The 21,777-nt window shown below is 50.7% G+C and overlaps 1 protein-coding gene across 2 annotated transcripts in view; it reads right to left on the bottom strand.

The window, feature by feature from the left end:
• Positions 1-15,167, bottom strand: part of LOC122375207 (eukaryotic elongation factor 2 kinase-like) — a 41,791-nt gene extending 26,624 nt beyond the window's left edge. The window contains exons 1-3 of one of the 2 annotated variants that reach the window (XM_043354462.1): positions 14,809-15,167; positions 13,873-14,037; positions 13,345-13,462 (exon numbers count right to left, since the gene is read on the bottom strand). In XM_043354462.1, the coding sequence (XP_043210397.1) occupies positions 13,345-13,462; positions 13,873-14,012 (258 nt within the window). In that variant the 5' untranslated portion in view covers positions 14,013-14,037; positions 14,809-15,167. The remainder of the gene's footprint in view (positions 1-13,344; positions 13,463-13,872; positions 14,038-14,808) is intronic. The other variant, XM_043354461.1, reaches the window with a different exon arrangement.
• Positions 15,168-21,777: the final 6,610 nt, after the last annotated feature.

The following is a 21,777-nucleotide window of genomic DNA, read 5'->3' on the forward strand; positions in this document are numbered from 1 at the left end:
GGCGGAGAGAGCGGGTGAGGACGACTCGCCGGTTAGGTCAGACCGCACACACGCGGCAACCCGGTGTGCTTCATGGCATTAGCCACCGAACTTCAGACGAGCCAACGGATCGTCATATTTCACAGTGGCACCAAAGGGAAGCGAGGAAATACCCTATCACTTATACTCATGAAGCACATATGGGAGAAAATATCGTCACGAATTGACCGCTTGCTTTTCGGAATCAATCCCGAACTCCGAACACGGCGAGCGACACGCACATATCACACTGCATTGAATAATAATATGCATGTATGTATTGACATCAAAGGCCTCCCACATATCGAGTGGCGATTATGATTGCGGCTTCATAACCGCATGCCTAGATGACATCTAATGACATCTAACCGTTAGTTAGATGTCATTAGTCATATGGAAGCGAGCGTGATATCGCAAGAATCTGTGCAGCGCCATTCTCTTCAAAGAACAGAGCCTTCCTGATAACAACGCAAATCCTCGCGGCCCCGTCACCAATACCGATCATCAGCACTAGAGTTGCAAAGTTTTCCCAATGGGCTGCTACCGGCACCGCCCCGCCCCACAAAAAATTTTCTAGGATACCGGCATGCTACCACACCCCAAGCAAAAAAAACCGCCAAATTACCGGCATACCAAAAAACCTGCATTCTTGATTCTGGCTTACCCCTACATGAGATGCCACATTTTGGCAATTTCAGTAACCGCCCCACCCAGCAGCCACCCATTGTCCAACCAAAACTACCAGCAGCCTGATGTTGGCTGAGTTCGCCCCACAAATACCACAATTTTGAAACTCAATTCCAGTCTACAGCTGTTAAAATATCACCTGTAATCAAAAAGGTATTGCCTACAAAAAACATTAGCACATTCATCAAAAAAGCAAGGACAAAAAGAACTTGAATTACTGAAATGTGTTTCTGAAGATTGCACAGTGAGCAGCAATCACATTTAGGTACCACAAGCGTTCTTATTTTCCACATTCTCCTAAAATGTTGCATGTACCAACCAAATAATGAACTATAGATAGTCACAAATCACAATATAAAAAAACTACAGATTCGGCCATGTTCCTAACTGAGGAAGCGAGATCAACATTGGCTTTTTCCTATCCGCCAAGGCCATCCTATCAGCCATGGCTTGCTGGCTCGTGAGTAAGATACGAATCATGTAAAAATATGTGTTAATAACTCACTTGTCCTGAGAAGTCACCAAATAATATGTATAAAAACGACATAATATCCCCATCTCAAACGCGGGAACAAACACAAGGTTATCGATTTCGAAACAGATCCGCCATAACACAGTTTTTAACCAGCTGATTAAAACACTGCAAAAAAGGTTTTAGGACTGCAAACTTCTGCCTCGTGAATGATTTTATTGATAAAAATCATCCAACACGATATTGAATTCCAATGAAATCAACACTGTGAGAGTTATTCACTACAAGAAAATTGATTTCTCTTGAGTGATTCAACCAAAAGGGCATATGAATAAATATTACGTCATCAGCTTACATCCTTTCTTTAGGGGACAGAGGATCTTAAAAGTCAATCCTTGGTTGCCTTTGCGCCACATTGCGCCACTTTTTTGTATTCATTTCGTCTGCATGTTGTGTTTTCTTGTAAAGATAAGACAAAATGCCAGTTTATTTCATTTTCATTTAATTTTGGGACCAAAGTTAGGCTCAGGGCTACCTAACACCTGCCTTTTCAGCTGGATTTTCAGTGTCAAATTATTTGTAGAGTATCTCAGACCACATCTCAGGACTCAAGGCCAGTTTCCAAACAATGTGTTTTGTGTTTTGATTCTGCCTTTTGCCTAGGGAATGTTGCCATGAACATTAATTTATTTTAGTTATTGTATTATGCCTATTACCTACCACTAGACTTACTAATTGGTTGTGCTTTTGCAACATGAATGAGTATTCTTTGTCTTCCTTTGATAGACCATAGTAGATTCTTGACAATTCTATTTAGAGCCAAACCTGTGAAATGCTGAGGTTCATGTGTTACCCCTACCCTTGGCAATGGAACTTCTACCACAAAATGTATTTTGCAGTGGCTAAGATTGCTGTTATTACAATTCAATAGCCTCTTAGTGTCCAAAGTTTGAATCATATGCTGATATTTTTTGTGCAAAATCAAAAATACCGGCATGCTACCGGCAAGACATGCCAGATACCACGAAAAAACCTGCGGTAGTGAAAAATTACCGGCATGCCGGTAGTGCGGTAGGGAAATTTTGCAACTCTAATCAGCACCCCGTCAGCAGTAGCCCGTACGATGGAACTCGACAGGAGCGGCTCCGCGGCCATCTGATCAGTACCGCCAGCGGTCCCGGTGACATCACCCGACCGGACAGGCGCTGCCGCTACTGCTAGTGCTGCTGGTGGGGCTGTCTGGAGCAGCCGCCGTCCCAACTGCTGGTCCTAGGGATCATTGGCTAACCATTGGAACCATGCACCATCCATCCGCCGGCTGGACCCGATCAATGCCCGAATTTCGGTCCGCCCCTCTGCTCCTGCCCGGGGCCCCACTGCGCACGGCCGGCTCTACCGTGTGGGCGGCTCGAGCTGGCACCCTGCCAGGGACGGGGGGGGGGGTCTACAGGCTGGGCAGGGGAGGGGGACCGGCGCGGCGGGTGCCAAGCCACGTGGCACGCGCGATACTCGGCGGGCCACAGGTAAACAAGACCAGCCAGACAACGGCCACAGACCCAGTCACACAAATGCAACACCGATACCAACACAACAGACACATAGACGCCGACAGACATAAAGACACGGCGACCAAAGTCAAGACCACGCCAGTGTCAGCTGTAGGTATGTCCTCAGTGCAGACTGGCCCGGCCGCCGACAGCGCAGCACAAGTGTGGCGGTAGCTAACCGAGCTCAGACCGACCCAGATGTCAACTCTGAGCAGCCGGCAGCTGACGGACTCGGCCGGCACGCCAAGGACTGACAACAGACGCTCCGGCAGGCTCTGGTACAGCCCGAAAGATCGGCAGCGCACTTCAGCGTCACCAGATATTAAAAAGATGTCTTGGGACTTGGGGTTCAGTAATTCTCGAACGTCAGTGTATTGGCTTTAGGCTTATGACACCACATGCACATAGCCACTGGCCGCACATAAGGCCTTGACAACAGGTATGTAGGTTAATTTCCCTGAATACCCGCTATAGCATTGGTAAAAGCGCGTAAGCCGACTGAAACCCGTCCACTTTTAATAAGTGGCGTTAATGCGGTCTCATTTGCCGGGATCTGTCGCCGTGTGCGTGGCCCTGGTGGCCGAAATCGGCCCGTTGCGACACTCACTGGCAGTGCGTAGGTACTGCGCAGTGGAGAAGGGCCGGTCACAGCCATCCATAGCGATGTCGGCACCTCAGGTAGGTATATCGGCAGTGTCAGCCAGCACCTGTATTTAGACAGAAGAGTCGTAAAGAAGGACGGCTAAGGCCGACAGCGTCCACTATTCCGAGTTCCGCTGTTTTGTTGCTGCGGCTCTTTAAATCTGATATCTCCCCTAAGATTGCCTTCAACCATAGAACATCCAATACATGACGCTCCAGTGTCGTGCGGCGATCAACACCCAACTCTGTTTCCGAGGTAGCCCTTGGCTGGAAATCGTAGTCCCCTGTCCCATCGACAACTCGACCCAAATGACACGTATTCCGTATCTTCCAGCCCCGGACGGTGGCCAAACAGCAGGGACCTGCGTCAGAGGTCCAACGTCCGGCAAATCAGTGTTGCACCGCTCCGTTCTGCATTGACCAGACCATCTCTGACGTCACGGCGGCGCTACATATCAACAAACACGACCAGCACGTGATGGCCTCGCCGCAAGCCGGCCCTCATGGCACGCCAGCTGTATATAAATAGAGGGCTGACCGTTGCTTCACAGGGCGCCAATCTCAGCAACATTGGGCAACGGACATTGGATAGAAGCTACAAAATTGCCCAAAGAACGTTCTCTGGGAGACAGAGCCGCGACTGAGCTCCTCAGTCCTCATGGCCTGGTATTTGTAACCAATGCTTCGGAGCGCCGGAATAGCTCGCCCAGAGGCGACACAGGCCCGCCGGCCGGCAAGACGGCGGTCTCTGTGCAATAAATTCCCTGAACCCGGTCACGCCATGCAGTCGTGCACTCAGCTGACTGCCGGTGGCTGCTGACGTCACGGCGGCAATCATGGCTGCCGATAGCCGAATGTTGGCCCCGCGGAGCTGCGGCGGATCGTGAAAACGATCCACTCAAAGACGGACATCTCCCGACATGGACACGGGCCAGAGCGTAAAACGATACCGCAACAACAGAACAGACAGCTGACAAATGTCCGGCTAAATTCACTGGTCACTGGAGCACAGTACCAAAACAAAGCTTTAACAGATGCAGTCAATGCCAATAAACGTTTCCACCAAGACAACATTTGGTATTGAATTGATACTTGGACGGTACAAGCGAGAATCGCCAATTGCCAGTGGTTGCGATTCACCATTGCCAGCCAGCCTGCGGAGCGGAGGATCGGTCCGGTGCCCAGCGAGCTTCGTTCCCCAGTCTTCGCCGCCCGGTGTGCCCATTCTCTACTGCTCAGTGAGCTCACTGCCCATTCCTCCCGCCTGGATATGCACTGCTCGGTGCAACCGTGAGCAGTGTGAGCCGTGAGCACTGAGCACTGAGCTGGGCAGGGGTCCGCTGCACCCGGCGGCCTTGGGAGCTAGGCTGGTCCGCTGGTAACAGAGCCCACTCGGCTCTAAATGTCACAGGACTGGGTTTGAGGCAGACAGCGCCTCCCTCGTCCTCAGCTCATCAGACATATTATGTCACACATATGCACAGTGTGCACAGGACGTCGGGTTTATAAAATGGGCCCACGTCACCATACTCGCTCAGCCTGTGCCGGCAGCTGAGCGGAGTGGCGACCAGCAGCCGGCGGTATCAGTCAGCCGGCGGCGGGCGGCGGGCGGAGAGCGACCTTAGCAACAGGGCGCCGCGCCGCGCCGGGCCGCCGCGTGGTCCACAGCCCAGACAAAGGACCGACCGGGCCGGGCCGGGCCGGGCGGTCGCCATCACTGGGGGCACGGTGGGCGAGGGGAGGTAGGAGAGGAAGAGGGAGAGGAAGAGGATTGACTGAGGGGGAGAGGGAGAAGTCGCTATCAGAGCACGCTTGGCCGCCGGCAGGGAAGAGTGGATAGAGGGAGGAGAAAAAGGGTAACGGGAAGTTCGAACTCGCTGAGTATTGAGCGTCCAGAGTCTCCCTGAGGGAGAGCGAGCTCAAGTGTTACAATAATTACAATACAATACTGAGCCAAAATAAGCAGACACCTCATCAGGTGCACTCGTCACGGTTGTAAATAACAGCCACGTGGCGTGTGCTTGAACCCAATCCACGCCGTGTAAATATAAAATGTTCAATACCTCCTGATCCTTTTCAGTTTTCAACCAATGCCAGCTCACGGGTGCGTCTACCAGCTCGGTTACTGCATCGCCTACACGAGATACGCCGCTCCGCCGAACCTGTTGGCCCGACCATATGATCGTCGGCAGACAGACCATATGGTGGGAGCAGGGGACGCCAGGACTGCGGAAATGAGCCGTCACCGACAGGCGACAGCGATACCGACAACGGCGGTACGCCATCTCCCATCTCACTGTCCCATATCCCATCCTGTCCCGTCCGGTCCCATCCCCCGTCTCGTCCCGTCCCATCCCCGCCCCGTCCCGACCCAGGGGCTGAGTGAGTCCCAGTCGCCGGTCCGGATCAATCTACTGCGCGACAACGCCGACCCCCCCCCCCCCCTCCCCGGCGACGGCGGGGGGGGGACGCACGCCAGCTGTTGTCAAGGTCAGCCAGCGGACCCGCGCCACGTCAACACAAACACGCTGCCACGCGGTCAGCCGTGGCCGTCCGCGTCCCACACTGAACGGAAGTTCAGGGAGGCGAACACTGTCACGTGGCCAGCGATGGCCGCCCTGAGGATCGGAAGCTGGAAGAGCGTCGGTTGAATGGCGCTTTCCCAGTCCGGTACGAGACCAAGGTCACGGCCACAGCAGACCATCGCTAGCCAGCAGAGAAAGAGTCCATTTTTGGAATGTGCAACGCTCTTCAGAGTAGCAGAAGGCAGAAGCACGAGAAACAAACACCCGAGCTGGGGATAAACAGAGGGGCAGAGACAGCGAGCCATTGTTCAGACTTCAGAGCCCGGGCAGCAGTGTTCGCCACGGGCCGGGCCAGCCCAACGGGCCATGGGCCGGGCTGGGCTACGGGCTGGGCCGGGCCCCCAAATATCATTAGTTAACGGGCTATGGACGGGCCGGGCCAAGAGCTTTGTGCACTATGGGTTTTGCGACTAATGTCAATTTAGGAAAATTTGGAAACTGATGCAAACAAAACCCACTGGGAAAATACAAAAACTAAACCAAATTTAAGCAATGTGAAAGAAAACCTACTTGATATTGAATTTTGGGAATCTTGAGAATTAGGTATCCAATATCACATCATGTCACACATAGGAGGGTTTTCATAAAAATTCCGCAACCAAAAAGATCAGAGAATCTCTAGCATCATTAGTTTGTTAATAAAAGTTAAAATGTAGTCATCAGAATAACTTACTTAGCACTACAACTCCAAAAACTAAGAAGCCACTCAACAATGATGGGCTACAGGGCTACATTAAGTTTAACACTTATATATGGCGATAGTGAGACAATTCCAACACAGTCTTTTTTCCTTCACCGACGGCTTTTTAACCCGCGCCCGGCTGGGGGTCCTGGATTTCCACGCCCTGCTGGGGGGGGGGGGTGTTTGAACACCCCCCCTTGTAACTCGGCTCCTGGGCCACGTAGCGATACGCGGAAGGCGGCGTTCGAAAGAGCGTCAAAAATAATGACGAAATCACTTCGGTCAATTTTTTGGTCAGGTCAAAGGTCAGGTCACCAGAGGTCATTGAAGGCAAAATTTCGCCGATTTCCAGGTCGAATATCGAAAATTTCCAAGAAGCCAACGCATAACTCGGGAACCAATAGAGCTGCAGCGCCGCGGAAAAGCGCATTCGATAGCCCTATTAACGCCCTTTCTGAGTAATTCTCTCAGATTTGACCTAACGTCAACGGTTTTGCCTGCAGGGGGCAAAAATTGCAAAAATAGCCGATTTTTTCGGAAACAGTTTTTCGGCAATAACTTTTGACCCAAGCCTTGTACGAGCTTACTTTTACCGGCATCGTGTTCCTCTCGTCAAGACGCATCGAATGAACTATAACTTGACCTTGAAAGGTCAACTTGAAAATTTGACCTCAGGTCAAGGTCATGACCTGACCGGAAAGGGTCATGTTGCATATCAGTCGATCCGTATCGTCGAGCTGAACACATCTAAGGCGTTTTCATCGCTCTAGCATGCCTCTATCAAAAGTTATTTGCGAAAAACTGTTAGATACAATTCGTGACCTAAGATGACCTCAGGGCATAAACAAGGGTCACGGACACCATTTTCATGTTCCGTGTGTCTAAACCACTTGTATTTCAGTGTTTGGGAGTGTTTATAATGTCTTTCGTCCAAAAGAGGCGCATTTCAATTTTCTCCCATTGACTTATAATGGGGAGGTCGCAAAATTGACCTGACCTTAGGTCACCGATATCAAAATTCCGAGATATACATTTTATAGATACTGTTACTCTTATCAATCGCTGAAAGTTTCAAAGCGATCGGTCACTCGGTGTAGCTATGACATACATTGAAACTTTTTATGAGGTGAGGTCACTTCAAGTGACCTGGTGACCTGACCTTGAATGACCTTGGTCTGAAATTTACACAACATGTGTAGAATTGATGTATGATAAGGTATACCAAAAACGGCGGCGCTCCGCGCCGCCGTTTTTGAGATATTCGCGAAAAACCACAAGGGGGGGTGTTCAAACACCCCCCCCCCCCAGCAGGGCGCGGGTTAACGAACAGAACCTTAAAAGGATACTCACAAAACACACTGTAAGTAACGAGGAACTCTACAGAGTATTTCGCGATGAAAGCTTCTTTAAATGTCCATAAATTTGTCAAAATAAATCACAACAAGCCAGCCCCTTCTCAACAAAATTTGCAATCATGGCGGCGGCGCTATGTTTATGTGGCGGCATCTAGGTAGTATACACAACAGTATATCAAATAAATACGTTTTTTAAGTAAGTATCAAGGTGAAAAACAAAATTAAACAAATAAAAAATAAAACCTAAATCACGAAGCCTGAAAACTCGAACGAAAAACAAAACAAAACTTGATCATATATGTTTTATTATACAATTGGTCAGAATCGCTACCTGCCGCAGCTGCGACAATCAAGAAGTGTTCGCTCATTTTCGATTGATGATGATGATGCGTAAAAGTCGCAAAAGTACCCAATGACATTTCAAGCTTACCATGTTTTCTGCTTACGCTGCTAGCGATATCCATATCTTGAAAAGAGCCTAACATAAAATAGCAAGGAAAGTAGCAGATAGTTGTCCACAGAGATTCGGTTGACACGTGGGCATGAATTGAAAATAGATTAAATCAGTTTTGCTGATAAATGGATGGATTTTCTCTTTTTTTGGAAGACAGTGCTTAAGTTAGTGTCACCTATTTTGTATGCTTTCTCAGGCTTTTGATATTGCAGCATCTATGGAGTGAATTTAACAGCAAGGTCAATCCCAGACAGATTCATCAATTCCCATAAGTCAAGCTTTTTATGCTGGTAAGTGCTGGGAAGTATAGAGTATGTTGCAAATACTTCCTTCAAGTATGCATTAGAGTCACCAATTATGAATGATAATATTCACACACATCAGCTTGCAAGATAACTTTACTCATAGAATGTAGTTAATATAATCATGTAAACTTTTTATAGGTGTGTAATCATGACCTAATTGACTGAGGTGCTTGCTGTTACTGTTAAAAATGTGTGCCATAGGTGCTTGAAATGATTATATTCATTGAAAAGAAGGGGGTCATGATTGCCATGTTAATATTCATGCAATTTGAATTGTTCTCAAAATAGTGTAATCAATCATGCTTATTATAGCAATAGACTAAGACAATAACTAGATTGCTATTTTTGACGGGCCGGGCCGGGCTGGGCTTGGAATATTTGCCAAGAGCGGGCTACGGGCTGGGCCGGGCTCTGAACCCATGGGCCCGGGCCGGGCTGGGCTGGGGATTTTGGGGCCCATGGCGAACACTGCCGGGCAGTAAGCACTGAGCAGCCAGGGCTCGTGGATCTGTCCTGGAGAGAGAGGGAGTGTAGAGAAGCCGCAGCCCTGCCGCCGTTCCAGGTAGTGCCAGTCACCGTCCTCCCTCTCTCCACCGGCCAGCCCTCTCTCCACTCCGGCTAGCCCTCTCTCCGCCGGTGCTCTCTCTCCACCGGTCAGCCCTCTCCACTCCAGCCGGGCAGCCTGACCTGCCTGCTCGTCCGACAGCCTGCCTGCGGCGGGCGGCGGCGGCGGCCTTCCACCGAGCGTTCACCCGCGCCCAGTCGTCCCTCCCTGCAGAGTGCAGACTCCACATCCGCCGGCTCCGAGCCGTCCGACGACCTGTAGTGGCACCAGGCGACTCGGCAGGGGAGCGGGGTAAAGAGGAACTCCCGGCCCACAGTGCGGCGGGATAGGAGAGGACTGAGGACTGAGCAGCGCGTGAGAGTCGATACGGTGGCCGGTCGACATACGTCACCCATTCACTGAGGTAGATTTCCAGTGCCTACACATACTGAGGAGCGGAAATGACAGAAAACTGTTCACAAAAACACGCGGGAGCATGTGTAAGAGAATTTCGGGGCAAAGCTGGGTAAGAAACCGATCTGAACTGACAGTGAAATGGAGCAGGGACGAAGTCACAGCATTTGGGCTGATTGGGAGGAGAGCTGTTCGGAAAGTCTATTCGGGAGGTCGAGGACGAAAGGACAGGTCATAGGTATAAGTAGAACAGGCCTAATCGCTCATGTTAGGCAGCCTATCGAAGAACACACAGTCATCCCGGTCAGCTAGTTAAACGGCACGGGCGTACTAACTGCAGATCTATGTAGTCCAAGGTTTCCCACTGCGCCGAGGACGGAAGTAGCGGAACGCTCAACGAAGCCACTTCGATCGGCAACCACCCGGACTGAGCGGAGCCCAGTGGGAACGCTCCCGAGCCGGCCGAATGGGACCGCTCCCGAGCCGGCCGAATATGAACGCTCCCGAGCCGGCCGAGTGGGAACACTCCCGAGCCGGCCGAGTGGGAACGGCACGCTTCCTAGCCGGCCGAGTGGGAACGCTCCCGAACCCGCCGAATGGGACCGCTCCCGAGCCGGCCGAGTGGGAACGCTCCCGAGCCGGCCGATTGGGAACGCTCCCGAGCCGGCCGAAGGGGAACGCTCCCGAGCCGGCCCAATAGGAACGCTCCCGAGCCGGCCGAAGGGGAACGCTCCCGTGGAGCCCGCCGAGCCCAGTGGAGCCCAGTGCTCCCGAACCCGCCGAATGGGAACGCCCCCGAGCCGGCCGAGTGGGAACGCTCTCGAGCCGGCCAAATCCTCAGACCGGGCCGGTCCGCGGTGGCGGCGCCGGTGGGAGGGTGCCGGTGGAAAGTTACCGGGAACCCGGTAACGGCGGCGGGCGGCGCGGATAATGGGTGTAATGGACAGGTCACATAGGGTAGAGTATGCAGAGCAGCAATAAGCAGTGGCGCGGCAAACCACGTCCTCCTGGCACCGCGCGCCGAATCATCCACCGGTCAGTGAACTCTGAAACAGTCGCATCAGACGGCGGTGGGAGACGGCACCTAGGCTTTGATAACCGCAGGTCAAATTTAGTTCAGTCAGATAAGATCAGGTCAGATACTAGGACAGACCTCCCCAGCTGTGCAATCGCCACTCTCGGCACCGTCGCCATTCACTTCCGAGCATCCAACGCAGTAGCCTCGTTTGCAATCACGCGACGCGACGGTGCGCGGCCGGCCCTGTCCCAAATAACGCACCATCCAGCGGAGCCGGGGGGGGGGGGGGGTCACACACCCATGGCCGCGGCGCAGAACGCAGTGCCGAGTGACGTCACTGTCTGCGGCGCCGCGTGACGTCACTGTCAGCGGCGCCGAGTGACATCACTGTCTGCAATGGCCGGCCGGTCCACTATCACCGACCGGGACTGGCGGCGCCATACCACAGGGGCAGAGGGTACGGTAACATAGACTGCGTCTATTTGTCATAGACGTGCGTGTCTATTAGACAGGGACTGGCGGCGCCACACCGCAGGGGCAGAGGGTACGGTAACATTGACAGTGTCTATGAGCCATAGATGTGTCTACTAGACACGGACTGGGGCCGTCACACACGCGCAATGGCAGAGGGTACGGTACAGGTCGCAGGCATGAACAGGTGGGTGGAGAGACGGCATGACAGAGGGACTCAGCGGGCAGAAGCCGAATGGTAGTAACGGACACAACGGATCAACATGGGAGGGAGAGGGACGGGAAGAACAGAGGACGGATCAATGGGAGATGAAGGGAAAACGACAGGGGGACAGCAAAGGAACGGGGCAGAGGGGGACAAGGGACAAGGCGGGGACTGTGCGGAACAGAGGGCTGTGAAGTGGAGATCAAAGGTCGCAAGATGGGAGACAAGCTTGTAACCAGACAGGATGGAAAGGCGGCCTTAGAAGGCCTGCAGGGCCTGAAAAGTTAATCGGGAGACGTCTCAGTGTCAACTAAGTTAGCAGCTAGCTGGACATAGCTGGACAAATCAATCACCCCAAATCAGGCTGATCGAGCGGATACACCACTGGTGGCGGCTGTCTGACGAAATCAGCCATTCCGACTGACCGACCGCCCGACCGACAGCCGGGCCGGGGGTCCGAGCGGACCACATTCGGCCTCCATAAATCGCTGTCACGTCCGGCGCTGAGCATCGGCAGCCGACGCGTTCGACGACCGTCGGCCGTCGGAACAGCTGCGGACCCATTCGCGTGTCCCAGACCGCGTGCGACGACCCGCCCTGACGAAACCATCACGCCACTCCGCCAACTACGCACATCGCTCCCCCTCCCCCTCCCGCCGCGTCAGCTGATGGGCCAAGGACCGGCTGGCCGGCCGGCGTTTCACCGCCCACCACCAGGGGGCGGGGCGGGGTGAGGGAGGTTCGACAGGCTGGGAAATTCGGCAACGGCGCAATTACCACGCGAACCGGCCGGGCACGGTCTACACTCTAGAACAATCACAACAAAGCGCCGAAACAGCGCCCAAGAGCCGCGCACCACAACAGGCGGCGGCACGGGGTCTGAGCGACGGTCGAACCCAACGCCCCCGGCCCGGCGGCGCCCAGCCCGGCGTTAGTGCGCAGTCCGGGCCGACCGTTACCAGCCGGCTAGCACCGGGGGTTCCGGAGGAAAGGGTGACAGAGTATAACACCGTCTGGTGCATTTAGTGATACTAAGCCGGCACTCAGTTTGGGCAGGCTTGGATCACACAAGGCGTGTCAGACTCATTGCTGACCCCGAACGCACAATGTTTGACCTTAAGCAGTCACGCAGTCGTCCTAATATATCGACACCTTTTTTTAAACCCCACATCTGTTCTCCGGTGAATTTCCGGGAAGCACGAAAGATCTCTTTTTAGAAGTGTCCAATCGTCCGATCCTGATCAAATTTGTGTGTTCGTAAGCTTGCTCTGGCATTGCTTGATCTGCCAAGACAGACAAACTTGAGAAAAATCGAGTGACTGTACCTTTTTTGAAGGTTTCTAAACAACTTGTCTGAACTTCACGGGAGAACAAATGTGGGGTTAAAAAAAGGTGTCGATATAACGTTATGAAAATACCTCAAGCACACCCAGCGACAGCAAGAATAGGCGACCTGGGCACAGACGGTCGTCAATGCGAGTGGCGACCTCCGGAGCACGGACGGCCTACACTGCGAGAGCTGCCAAATCCGGGACTGAAGCTACCACTGGGGAGAACCTTCACTTCACCTATTCCGTCCTCCATGGGGCGCCGCACCGTCTCAATTGAGACGGTGCAGCGCCCACTTTTCGGCCACTTTAAAGTGGCCGAAAAGACCGGTCCCCAATGGGAGGAAAACAAAGACGGAGAAATCATGGTGTCGTCTTAAACTTATCTCGGATAAATTTGTGACCAAATGTGCTAAAAACAACACACTAGAAAACATTAATACCCATGAACAGAGCAGCACCTCAAATAGGGTTGCAAACTTCATTCACCTGAAACATTCCTTCTGACCAGCCCACTGCACAGAGATGCCTTATTGGAGCTGTCGTGTGTCCGAAGACCCCGGCTGTATCGCGGCTCAAAGCGCTGTTCCCACCGCACCGCCGGCGGGGGGACTCACCTTGGAGATGGCGCGGTTCCAGAGCTGCCGGGTCGACGGCGTCTTTATCACGATGGGCACCGGCCGCTTGCGCTTCCCCGTGGCGAAGTGGTCGCGCTGCTTCCACTCGATGATTTCACTGGGGGAGACAGGGGGACACGTGAGGGCAGACGCGAGACATAAGGGCGACAATGGCACTGAACGGCAGGGCGGCACAGAGACAGACACTAGCCTGCAGGGCAGGAAACTGGCAGGAAACAGCGGGGATAGGCATATTGTGCAAGGTCAACATGGAATCAACAGTGGTTTGAGCACATACCTACTGCCTGTAAATAATCATTTACCCTTTTACTGCCTAGCAATTGATCACCCTGCCCAGCAATAACACTTGAAGAGTGATATTCATTGGGAAAGCATCACAGCAGTCATAGTAGGTAAAAACTCAACAGATGAACAGAGCATCCCAAGTCAAAAGATAACTGACACAGCTGCCTTCCATTTCCCTGGGGTCTGTAAGGGCCAGATCCCAGTGATTTCATCCCGACATACCTTTCATCGATCTGCGGTCTATGTGGGTCAGCCTTGATGTCATCCAGTGTGATGGGGCACAGGTCGATCTGGTCCAGCTCCTGGCTGAGCTCCAAGTGACCGGTCGGACCATCGCAGGATGCGTCCTGGGACTCGGGCATGGCGGCACAGTATGCGCCTGCAGGGCTGGAAAGAACAGAGGGCTGTTCGGGTCCCTGCAGCATAGATCTGTGCTGCGTGCGTCATACTTGGGTGACGTCAACCGCCTGGCTCCGCCCACTCTCCGCCGGCACGCCGCGGCCGAGCGTCGCTGCAGCCTATTTCAAACGCGGCGAACCGTTGCGCGGGTGGACTGGTGATTTTCGCTCGAATAACAGTTAAATTGCGTTCAAATGTGGTTAATAGCAATGTGCCACCGAAAAGAGTGATAATGATACCCAAAAACCAGCATACAAACCGCTTGCAATAAGAAATATTGGATGGCAAACTTTAATCCGCGCCACTTTCGCCTCCTGCAGCACCGAATTTCGTGCTGCAGGAAAACGAAGCATGCTTCAGTAGGTGACGTCACACAGGCGGTGACGCAGTGGTGTGGGCGGGACTAACGGGCGACGCAGTCCTCACTGCGCATGCGTGCTGCAGCATATTTCATTTTGGCTGCGCAGCCGAACAGCCCTCAGGAGATGCAGTGATGGCAGTGCAAATCTGTCAATACTTGGGTCAACATTTATCATTTCCATTTGAATGTACCCAATTGCACATCCTTGGCATTCAGGTAGGTAAAATGGAGTAGACCATGCAACCAATTAAAAATTAGTGCATATCAACACTGATTATTTCTAAATTACCATTTATATGGCAGCCACCATTGAAATGGGTGCCAGTGCAGTCACACCAGAGATACACAAAAACATCAATAACACAGACAGGTAGCCAAGTCATCAAGCAATAACTCACCTTACAACAACAGCTTCCTCTCCACTTGATCAGAATGGTATCAATTTTGACTGGTATTGAAACCAGCCGAAAATAAACCCTCCTATGGGGTCGCACCAAACGGGGACTGTACAGAGGCGATACGATCTGGAGGCAAAATGCAAGTACCAGAAACACGGGGACGCAAAAGAATACCAAGCCCCGCAGATGGGCCTAAGGGCTTCACAATGTTAAATCTTCTTTGGCAGGGCAACAAGTCCCAAGCCAAATACCTCTGTCGTACTTCGTGTATGAGATCCTCAAATCCGCTTCCGCCCACCTCGACCCACGCCCGCTCTCTGATCTCGACGCGTCGCGACGGTTCCGGCGCAGCCCGTACGGCATGGAGCGTAAGTATTATTGCGATCAATAGGTCCGGCGATTGCTGCTTTGTAAGAGTTTCATTCAATATTCTTGTCAGTTTACAGTAAAAAGTTACTTTTAAACAATAATTATAGATTAAGAAGTCTTTTTATGGGTTATTTGTAATCAATATTTACAAAATGTACTGTTCAATTATCACAAATATTTCAGCTCTACCACTGTTTTGGAACCAATCGGGGTACCGCCCCTTCAAGGTCAGTCAGTATGTAAACATCACAATGGGTGCTGCCATCTATGAACAATGAAATGTACTGTTATATTTCAGACCTAGGGCTTGAGGCGCTCTGGCTTGTGCAGATGGCCTAAGTCGCGAGATATGCGGTACAGCCTACTTTACGGCGCCTTAGCTAGAGCCATCTATGGGCGGACATAAAAAATACACATACTTCACTCCCTAAGTTCGACGGCGCGCTCCGACACGAAGGTCAGTTGACATGGGTTGACTGACCAGAACATCGCATGATTGGTGACGCCGTTGACTCTTGGTGTGTTAGGGGGGGGGACCGAAAGGGTGCGTTTTTCGCGCTTCCCTCACCTCGGTTTTTGGGCCCGTACCGACTATTGACTTTTGAGCTAGTCTCAGAAAAGGTTGTCTGTTCAATGTCCGTCCGGCGTCCAATGTCCAAAACCCTGGCTCCTGAAACCGAAAGGGTGCGTTTTTCGCGCTTCCCTCACCGTACGGTCGTGCCGACTACTATTTGACTTTTGAGCTAGTCTCAGAAAAGGGTTGTGTGTTCAATGTCCGTCCAATGTCCAAAACCCTGACTCCTTTTAGTACGAAATCTGTCCCGTGCGTTGTTTTCTCCAAAAATGATCCGAAAGCTGGGTATGTAAAATAGTGGTGCCAACTGCTAGTTTCAGAAGCTTGAAAAAACTTTAGTTTGTTCTAAATGTTTTTTATTAGTCCAAAAATACCGGCTATTAACGTAGCTAAGTTGAATATCAACACATTTATAAACCGGCAGCTGCTGAGGTATTTCGCCACACACCACTTTCTGAAGAGGGCGTTAACTTTCATCCGGGTGGGGCAGGGGCGTTTTTGGCCACATCTCTCTGCTAGTTTTTTTGCGAGCCAAGGGCGGCGCCACCGTGGGGGCAGTGGGGGCAGACTGCCCCCACTGGCAGGAGGCCGTGGGGGCAAGACTATGTTTTTGCCCCCACAAAATTTGGCTGATGTTGAAATGGGAACAGAAGACCGGTGCAACATTCATGATAGGCGGTTATACCTAATAGTACGCCTGTTTTTGACGATCCCCGTATCAAGTGCATCAGCAGAACGTTCGTTCTCAGACCATCTGTCCAGAGGTCGAAAAACTGCCCATCCCTCCAACCGGTGTTGGAGCAAATAATTGACTGAATATCAATGCAAACGGAAAATAATCGATCACCAATGATCAATATTTTACCTGCATGGCCATTCCTTGCATCCATGTGCAATTTCAAGCTTCAGCCAATGATCCACTGTGGGTACCTTCTAACCTACCCACGGCCTGGCGGACTTGCTCCCAGTTGCTTCCATCTTCCTGAAGCAAGTCGGTGTCAAAAAGGCTGCTTTTCCCGTTATCACGAACGGAATTTCGCCCTTACAGCAGTTGTAGAAGGTGGCAGTTTTTTAGAGCGTGCAGTCCGTGGAATAGATGTCGCTGCGGTCCGGCCGCGATATCCAGCGACATCTACGCGCCGAACAGTAAGAACTTAGAAGCACGGGCACGGCATAAACTCTTGCACGCCTTTGCTTTAGCGCATTGAAGCTGTCTGACGCTAACTGTATTGGTGCTCAGTGTGCATAGAAACGCGAGAGGGATTCAAGTTCTTGACCCGTGCTTTAGGCTGTGCAACAAATCATTTTTCTTGTGAAGCAAATTTTAAGGTCGGTTGGAGAAAGTCTAACAGTTTTTTCGACCTCTGCATCTGTCGCATATCTCCTACCCCACTCATTCTCCTACTCATTTTCATTCACCAGAAGGCTGCCATCGAGCTTGACCTCGAGGAGGTTGAGAGGCAGCTTGTCAAAATCGGCCAGAGAAGAGTTCACCCTCTTTTGGGAACCCTCAGACTGAGACTGAGCTCAGGGAGGTATGACAAAATGTGATAGGTAGGTAATAGGTATGTATATCTGGGTTATCTGGAAATGTATGTGGATCGCCCTAATAGAGCTTATTCTGGTATCAATCGTGTGTGAGAGAATCGCATATATTCGCACTACGGTAAAAAAGAGAACTAGGTACTGATAACTGTTTTGAGGAATACACCATTTTACATCTCAACATAACGTTTTCACAGGTTTCTGTCTCGCAATTTAGTTTTATAGTTTTATTTGCTTGCGACCTTAACCTGCCCGGGCCCGGGGTATTCCCAACCACCGCAGCCCGGGGTACCCCCCACACCTGTCTAACTCCGTACTTAAATAAGGAAATAAGGCAGCTACGGAAACAAAAATGGTACCAAACGAAAGGTATCTACGATAAGATTTTATAACACCCTAAGTTTTTGACCTCAGGTCAATTTTCAAGGTCAAAAGCCAAGGTCCAAGGCAAAAACCGGCACTTTTGTAGTGGTCTCAAAGTACGTGTTCCAGAGGACGACATGGTGCATAAAACCGGCTAAAATGGATGTTAAACAAAAGAAGAGAGTCTGGGGATTCCGATGACGTGCAGTGCATAACATTCAAATTCAAGGTCACGGTCGTGATCAAAATTGACCACAAACTTTGCACTTTTTCTTATACCTTGTATACTAAATTCAGAGATGTTTTGAAATGTTTTGAAGCTTAGCGGGCCCCTATTTGTGCTTTAGCTTACGATACAAGGCTGCTACAAGGTCAAAGTCACAAGAGAGTATCCTTGCTAGAGGCTATTTCACTTATTTAAGTCAGGCATAATAATTAAGACATGTTTTGCCATCCTGAGGCTCTAAATTAATGCTTATGGATGCCAGAATCGTGATCCGCGGCTACGAAATCATCACTAGCAACCTTTCATGTGTCAAAGTCAACCATACGTCATTCGAGGTCACATGAGGTCAACATAAAACTTGACCTTTTCCAAACAATATATATGTCATTCGACGCGTCTCGACGAGACGAATGCGAAGGTACCTACCGCTGCCGCAGCTCTAGGACTGTTTTTGTTGACGTTACTTGCGAAAAAAAAAACTAAAGCCTTAGCTCGGGGTCGTTGACCTGACCTCTGACCTCAGGTCACCAAAGTTACTTATGTATTTTTTTTAGGTCAAATGCTACACAACGGTGCTCGTTATTTGTCTTTATCTCTAAAACTCTATTTTGGCAGCTGGTTGAAGTTCACGTCTGTGACGCCGAAGTTTGCCGTGCAGGAGTCTAGAAAAAATCGGCCTTGAGACGTTATCAAGAAGGCTAGGTCCAATTTGTTTTGCTTCAAAAGATTTCAAATTAACCCGCGCCCGGCTGGGGGTCCTGGATTTCCACGCCCTGCTGGGGGGTGTTTGAACACCCCCCCTTGTAACTCGGCTCCTGGGCCACGTAGCGATACGCGGAAGGCGGCGTTCGAAAGAGCGTCAAAAATAATGACGAAATCACTTCAGTCAATTTTTTGGTCAGGTCAAAGGTCAGGTCACCAGAGGTCATTGAAGGCAAAATTTCGCCGATTTCCAGGTCGAATGGCGAAAATTTCCAAGAAGCCAACGCATAACTCGGGAACCAATAGAGCTACAGCGCCGCGGAAAAGCGCATTCCATAGCCCTATTAACGCCCTTTCTGAATAATTCTCTCAGATTTGACCTAACGTCAACGGTTTTGCCTGCAGGGGGCAAAAACTGCAAAAATAGCCGATTTTCTTGGAAACAGTTTTTCTGCAATAACTTTTGACCCAAGCCCTGTACGAGCTTACTTTTACCGGCATCGTGTTCCTCTCGTCAAGACGCATCGAATGAACTATAACTTGACCTTGAAAGGTCAACTTGAAAATTTGACCTCAGGTCAAGGTCATGACCTGACCGGAAAGGGTCATGTTGCATATCAGTCGATCCGTATCGTCGAGCTGAACACATCTAAGGCGTTTTCATCGCTCTAGCATGCCTCTATCAAAAGTTATTTGCGAAAAACTGTTAGATACCATTCGTGACCTTAGATGACCTCAGGGCATAAACAAGGGTCACGGACACCATTTTCATGTTCAGTGTGTCTAAACCACTTGTAATTCGGTGTTTGGGAGTGTTTATAATGTCTTTCATCCAAAAGAGGCGCATTTCAATTTTCTCCCATTGACTTATAATGGGGAGGTCGCAAAATTGACCTGACCTTAGGTCATCGATATCAAAATTCTGAGATATACATTTTGTACATTCTATTGCTCTTAGCAATCGCTGAAAGTTTCAAAGCGATCGGTCACTCGGTGTAGCTATGACAGACATTGAAACTTTTTATGAGGTGAGGTCACTTCAAGTGACCTGGTGACCTGACCTTGAATGACCTTGGTCTGAAATTTTCACAACATGTGTAGAATTGAGGTATCGCCGCCGTTTTTGAGATATTCGCGAAAAACCACAAGGGGGTGTTCAAACACCCCCCCCCCCCCCCCCCCCCCCAGCAGGGCGCGGGTTAATGGGGGATAAGGTACAGCAAGTTTCGTATTTCTACTCCTAAGCGTTCATGTGGTATCGCAAATATTCGCCAGGGGAGGCGAAAAAACGCCCCCCCCCCCCCCGTTCCGGACCCGGGAGGGTTAATGCTTAAGCTCAATACGTATGCATGAAACCTGAAACCATGATAATTTCTAATTGGCAACATCTAGGGGCAAGGAGCTCATGGATTTTGCAGATCGGGTTATCAGACAACAATCGGGTCACCTGAAGCTTGCCCCCACTGGCGAAAATTCGTGGCGCCGCCACTGTTGCGAGCATAAAGAAAATTGCGGAGCGCAGCGCCGCGAAACCTGGTATGGCTTATGATATATAAATCTGGCATCATGTTTGAAAAAATACCCCAGGTCACATAAGGTGAGGTCACCAGATCACCAGGTCACCCGCGCCCCGGTGGGATCTAGTTATAACGCGACCTGGTGCCCTGGTTGTGGTAGTGGTGGGGTGGGGGGGGGGGGGGGTATTCCCCCTGTGTCTCCGAAACTTAAGCATCTAAATTCTCCCGCTACCCGGAATTGCGCGATCGGACGTTAGGGGTCGGGGTCTACGCAACAAGCTCTGCTTAGCGTGGGCTCCGGCTCTGTCAATCCGTCCATTCAAGCATTCGAGCTAAATTAGAAAATAATGATAAGTCAACGGGAGAGATAAATAAGCATAAAGTACATTGCTCTTGTTTTGAACGAAAACGCTCTCAAGCATCGTGATATAGAACAAAGTGACACATTGCGTCGTAAAATTGCACCCTTGACCATTTGTATACCCCTGAGGTTTTCTCAGGTCATGAACCGTCTCCAGCGTCTCTTTTTACAATAACTTTAGATAGAAACATGCTAGAGTGCTGAAAACACCATGGATGCGTTCAGCCCAATGATACGAATCGACTGATGTGCAGCATGACCTTTTCTGTCACTTTGACCTGAGGTAAAATTCTTAACTCGACTTTTCCAGGTCTATTTATAATTCATTTCACTCGTCTCGACAAGAGAAAAGCACCGTCGGTAAAATCAACGCCTTACAAGCTTGTTGCCAAAAGTTATTACAAAAAAAAAAACATTTTCCGCAAAAACGTCAAATTTTGAGACTTTTTTGCCCTCTGGAGGCCAAACCGTTGGCCTTAAATAAAATCTTAGAAAAGGTGCAGACAGCGCTCGAAAGAGTTATGGAATGCGCTTTTCCGCGGCGCTGTACGTATAGCTCTTTTGATTTCCGACTTATGCGTCGATTTCTGAAAAGTTTTATTTTTTGCCTTGTTTTGGTACCTTTGGTCGGTGGCCTCCAGTGAACTCAGCGTTGACCTGATCCAAAAAATGACCTGTATGACTGAAAGATGTTATAGCGAGCTATCTATTGCTTTTTACCGCGTCTTGCTAGCTTTCTCACGTTCCGAGATAAGCTGGTGTGGCCAAATACTCACCCCAAATACACTCCGACCAGGGCGATGTTGGATGAGCGGCCCAGTGACCACCCGGGCGCGGGCTAACAATTTATTGTTTTCTGTCCTTAGATGATGGCTCGGAGACACTGTCGCGTCTTCTGGAAACTGGCCTGCAGTCAATTGCAAGGATGGAGGGACGGAGAAAGTACGCCCAGTTGTCCATACCCTCGCACTACTGAGCCCGAGTACCAGCACCCTTTGTGCTGATGGTGATGGGCTGTTCTTTTGGGGCGCCGCTTATTGCGGCAGTGGAACTTGAAGTGGCGTGTAAAAATAAGAATGTGGCGGTTTACCAGAAAGCCATGTCCAAAACCGCTACCGAGAATGCGGCATCGGATAACAGCGAGGCCCACCGCGGGGAGCGGGTTAAACGCCCCCATCCGATAACGCGAGTGCCAATAGGCGCCTCTGAGGGTCGCCATATACAGGTAGATAGCTGTGGTTAGTGGTTACCTCACGTACACAGAAGTTCTAGCTGATCCCGATTTCCCCGATATTTTGGGTCAAAATTAGCT

Source organism: Amphibalanus amphitrite, unplaced genomic scaffold, assembly GCF_019059575.1.
Source record: "Amphibalanus amphitrite isolate SeventyFive unplaced genomic scaffold, NRLGWU_Aamphi_draft 001795F_arrow, whole genome shotgun sequence".
Classification (NCBI taxonomy): Eukaryota; Metazoa; Arthropoda; class Thecostraca; order Balanomorpha; family Balanidae; genus Amphibalanus; species Amphibalanus amphitrite.